A 5,663-nucleotide genomic window follows, 5' to 3' on the forward strand; every position below is an offset into this window, starting at 1 on the left:
ACCCCAAAGAGATCATAGATAAACAGACTTGTATGAAAATATTTATAGCTGCGCGTTTTGTGGTGGCAACAAACTGGAAAAGGAGGGTACATCCTTCAATTGGGGAATGGCTGAACAAACTGTGGTATATGCGGGTGATGGAATACTATTGTGCTAATAGGAATAACAAACTGGAGAAGTTCCAGGCGAACTGGAGAGACCTCCGGGAACTGATGCAGAGCAAAAGGAGCAGAGCCAGAAGAACATTGTACACAGAGACTGATATACTGTGGTAAAATCAAATGTAATGGGCTTCTGTACCAGCAACAATGCAATGACCCAGGACAGCTCTGAGGGATTTATGGTAAAGATGCTACCCACATTCAGAGGAAGGACTGCAGGAGAGGAAACATATAAGAAAAGCAAGTGCTTGAACGTATGGGTCGGGGTGGACATGATTGGGGATGTGGACTCGAAATTACCACACCAATGCAACCACCAACAATTTGGAAATAGGTCTTGATCAAGGACACATGACAAAACTAGTGGAAATGTGCTTCGGCCATGGGTGGGGGGAGTGCGGGGGGGTAAAGGGGAAAGTAGGAGCATGAATCATGTAACCATGTTAGAAATGATTATTAATAAATGTTAAAAGAAAGAGTAATAAAAAAGAATGCATTCTCACCACTATTATTTGATATAGTACTAGAAAAGCTATCAATAGCAACAAAATAAAAAAAAAGCAATGAAATAAGCATAAGCAAAGAGGAAACTAAGTTACGGCTATGATATTATGGTTTACTTGAAGAAACCTAGAAAGTCAGCTAAAAATGACACAATAATAATTTCAGGAAAGGATATAAAACAAATCATATAGATCATCACCATCAAAACCTAGTTGCAGGGGCAGCTGGGTAGCTCAGTGGATTGAGAGCCAGGCCTAGAGACGGGAGGTCCTAGGTTCAAATCTGGCCTCAGACACTTCCCAGCTGTGTGACCCTGGGCAAGTCACTTGACCCCCATTGCCCACCCTTACCAATCTTCCACCTATGAGACAATACACCGAAGTACAAGGGTTTAAAAAAAAAAAAACTAGTTGCAAGAGATAAATTCATCTCAAAACAACTACAGAATGCATAAAATACTTAGAAGTCTACCTACCAAGACATACACAGAAATGAAATAAATATAACTCCAAAAATACTTTTTAAAAAATACATATCTAAATTTAAGTGTTTATGGGTAAGGCCATGCTAATATAATTTTTAAAAAAATAACAACACTGCCTAAAATGAGCTTTCTTATTATTCTGTAACATGCCAAACTACCAAAGGGTTAGGGCTAGAAAAAATAAAAATGAAATTCAACTGGAAGAATTTAAGGTAAAAAATTTCAAGAGAAATAAGGAAAAAAGTAGGAAGGAAAGAGAACTAGCACTATCAGATTTCAATCTGAATTTTAAAATAGTAATCATCAAAATAATTTGGTACTAGTTTAAAAATGCAAAGGTTGTCGCTACTGAAATTTGCAATAAAGATCAACTGAGGCAACAAAGTTCCAAATACAATTTATTAACAAAACTATTAGTTGACAATAAATAGGATTCAAGCCTCTTTAGAAACCAAGGATGCCATTTGGAATTTAACAGAACATTCTTATAGTCAACAAAGAGGAACAAATTAAAATGACATAATCTTGAGTAACATGTTTACAAAGTTTTCTAATTGGCTAGTGATTGACAGAACAGAAAACTTGTTGCTGGAACAAGGAACTTAGTGTGACTAGAACTTTACAGATTTCCAAGAATGTTCTGCCTTCTCTCAACCTTTTGGTGGGTACATTAAGAGAATAGGGAACTCTGTGGTTTGTATCCCCTAGTTGATGAAAATACACATTATTTATAAGAAATGGCACAAAAGAGAGGACAATAATCAATTTGACTCACAAGATGGAGACCAATTATATTTTTACAGTTTCACAAGCTCAGCACAATAGTTTAACATTTGATAAACTCAAAGACCCCAAATTCTAAGCAATTATTCATCAAAAGCTGTTGAGAAATCTGGAAGTAGTGTGGCATAAAATAACTCTAGGCCAACATTTCACAACATATACCAAGATAAACTTCAAATGGACACTTAACTTGTGTCCAGCATTTAACATAGTTTCTAGCACATAGTAGGCATTTTAAAATGTTTATTGATTGATAGAAGATGTTTCTTTATAATTAGAGATCCAAGGAAGAAATGTCCTTTCAGATATGTTCATGATTAAATAAAAGATAGAAAAAAGCTTGGAAAACAAAATATACAATTTTTATTACATAAAATTTTAAAATTTTTGCACAAAAAAATCAATACAGCTAAAATTAGAAGAAATGACTGGGGAAAAATCTTTGCAATAGGTTTCTCAGATGAAAATCTTATTTCTAGGACATATAAGAAACTCATTCAAATGTATCAGTATCATAGCCTTTCTCCAATGATAAATGGTCACATAGATAGTTCTCAAAGGAAGAAGTTCAAGTTATCAATATTCAGATGAAAATATGCTCACTAATCATTAAACTCACTAATAACTAAAGAAATGCAAAGTAAAGCAATTCTAGGGTACCATCTCCTACCCATTATATTGAGAAAGTTAACAAAATTGTCTTGAAATAAAAAAAATAATAACAAAAGCTGGAGGGACTAGGGGGAAAGTCACATTTGTGCATTTTTGATGGAGCTATGAAATGATGCAGCCACTGTGGAAAATAATTTGGAAATATGTCCAAAAAGTCACTAAACTTTAAGTTACCTTTAACCTAGCCATTCCACTATTAGGCATATCTCAAAGTGACCAAAGAAAGATGGAAAAGGACCATTATATACACAAGTATTTATAGCAGCTCTTTTTGTTATATAAAGGGAGAGAAATTAAGTAGGTTTCCATCAAATGAGGAATAGGTGGTTAAATTTTGTAATATGTAATGGATAATATTTATGTGCCATTAGAAATAGCAAAAGAATGGTTTCATAGGAATTCGTGAGACTAGTATGAGTTGATGTAGTGAACAGAACTGATATAATGTATACAATAATGACTTGTAAGCAAGATTGGCAATGTATAAGCTTTATTTTCCTTGTAAGCAAGATTGGCAATGTATAAGCTTTATTTTCCTCTACCTAAAAATTAAAATGTCAACAAAAAAGAGAAAAGGTTTGGAACTGTCAGCATGAGGTGCATGAGTATCAATCAGTGAAGAATAAAAGGACAGCAGTAAAGGCCAAGATTAGACAGATAATATAAATTTGTAGTAAATTTATCAGCATAGTTCATGTTTAATAAATTATAAAAACTTCTTCAAACTATTAAAAACTACCAAAGAAATGGCATAAAAACAGGAAGAATTAGAGAAAAAGAAAATTTTAAAACAAGAATAGCCATTAAAAATCAACTAATCCAAACTCTTCTTTTCACAAACTTAACTGGGATCAAGGGGCTTACATAGATGTCACCCAGTAAGCAGTGGCAAAGAACTATAACCCATTTACCTTGACTTCCAACCCAGTAGTTTTTCTGGGACACTATGTCCCACTTCTATTTGGATGCCTTTCTGACTAGCCTTTCTAATTCATGCAACTTAGTTCCTTGCTTAGAAGGAAGAAATTTCCCTAATTTTCTATACTGTAGGTTAACAACTTGTCACATAGCTCCATTAACATATCCAATAACTCTCATCAACTAATCAAGTTTCTACTTAGACACTAGATTTTGAACTGCCAACAACAAAAAGTCACAGATCAGAAATGATATAGAAATAATATATATATCAACTTTTTTCATTTAATGCTTTATATTATTTAGACTAGGTTACACTGAGAAATTATTTGATCTGGGGGCAGCTGGGTAGCTCAGTGGATTGAGAGTCAGCCCTAGAGACGGGAGGTCCTAGGTTCAAACCCGGCCTCAGCCACTTCCCAGCTGTGTGACCCTGGGCAAGTCACTTGACCCCCATTGCCCACCCTTACCACTCTTCCATCTAGGAGCCAATACACAGAAGTTAAGGGTTTAAAAAAATTATTTGATCTGATTTTTATTCCCTTTCTTTGTCAACTTAAAATTTTTACACTTGGGTGTAGAATCACCTCTTACAGGGCCTATTACTATGAGTGGAAAAAATAAAGAATGTACTCAACTAAACAATGCAGTGTATATGAAACCTCTTTCTTTCTGTAATTCCTAACCTTTAAAGGGGCCCAAAGTTGTTTGCACGCTGTCAATGATAGTCTTCACTGCATCACTTCTAGAAGGCACATAGACCAGCTCCCACATATCAATAGAGGGGTGAAATTCCAAAGTGAAAGGCAGTCTATCGACAGTAAAAGAACCATATCTACGAGGTCCAGTAGTGCTTTCAAATGTATTAGAACGAAGGAGTACAATTAATAAAGTAAATATCATTGACAGAAGAACTTCCAAGAATATGGAATACCAAATCTGCTTCTGAAAGAAAAAACAACCAGTATTAATCCAAGGCACATGAGGTACTCAGTCAGTTCTCTTCCATTAAAAGTTTCTTTCTTTTTTTTTAAACCTCATTCTGTACCACTCTAGTTTCATGAAAGGTGGAAAGATATTAACTTGGTAATATATGCATTCTTCCTACCCTACTATGTTCTATTCCATGTAGGTACTCTCACCTGTCCTGTTAAGGATAAAAAAGACATCTGGCTAAAGAAGCCCTCTGGCTGAAGCAGATGATTATCTCAGTTACTCAGCAAGCCATTCAATATATGCTTATTGAGCTCTTATTTTGGGTATAGCATTAAGTTGAGTACCATAAAGCTCTTCTTGGTGTTTGTGTATTTTATTTGTTCTTCTGCCAATATTTCCCTTTAGTTCTTGATTTTCTGCTCAAAATTTTAAACAATTTCCATTACCTTACTTACCCTTCAGATTCTGTTTCTGTTTCCCATTTGACTAGCTAGCATTTGATCTATTCTCTTCCAAGATCTCTGCTTAACTGTGTCTGTTTTGCCATCTCCTTGTCTAATTGGTGTCTAACTCACAGCTTGTCTAGAACTTTGAAGTTTGTATTAATCTTGATTTGGGGATACTTATACCTGATTTTCTGACTTACTTCTTTCCCCTGGCCAGAACTATTTAAATAGGCTTCTGGACAACTGACTAGTTTTTAACTATGTCTAGGTTAGACACTAAATTCTGATTCTCTCAATATTAGCCCCTAACCCATAATCCCAACATTAACAAAAATAAAATCAAGAAATGTAAAAGAAAATGATTCTGCAAGATTTTTTTTTCTTCTTGGGTCATTAGCTCCTCTAGCATTTTTCCACAAATGCTATCTCACCATGAAAAGGAAATTCTTCCAGAGAAGAAGTGTGAACTGTTGGAATCTCCCCATTCTTTTACCTGAAAAAGAAATTTATCATTAGTTAGGAACCAAGTAGAAGAAAATTAGAAAGCAGTATCTAAAAAACTTAAAATACTAGCTATAACTAAAACACCCCCAAACGTGATTATATCAACATATTTTTTAAAAACTCTAACCAACACCTAATAACCATGATCTCAAATAAAACAGCAAAATGACAAAAATTATCTATATTAAGCTAAAAGGTAACATAATATGCTGTAGAGAGATATTAAAAGCATTCCCTTTAAAACAAGTACAAGAG

At 34.4% G+C, this 5,663-nt stretch overlaps 1 protein-coding gene across 1 annotated transcript in view; it reads right to left on the reverse strand.

Moving 5' to 3' along the window:
- The window catches only part of LOC123249930 (phospholipid-transporting ATPase ABCA3-like), a 306,282-nt gene extending 300,893 nt beyond the window's left edge, over positions 1-5,389 (reverse strand). Inside the window, exons 1-2 of the mRNA XM_044679017.1 lie at positions 5,336-5,389; positions 4,209-4,467 (exon numbers count right to left, since the gene is read on the reverse strand). Coding sequence (XP_044534952.1) covers positions 4,209-4,467; positions 5,336-5,389 — 313 coding nt within the window. The remainder of the gene's footprint in view (positions 1-4,208; positions 4,468-5,335) is intronic.
- Positions 5,390-5,663: the final 274 nt, after the last annotated feature.

The sequence above is a fragment of the Gracilinanus agilis genome, chromosome 1, assembly GCF_016433145.1.
Source record: "Gracilinanus agilis isolate LMUSP501 chromosome 1, AgileGrace, whole genome shotgun sequence".
Lineage (NCBI taxonomy): Eukaryota > Metazoa > Chordata > Mammalia > Didelphimorphia > Didelphidae > Gracilinanus > Gracilinanus agilis.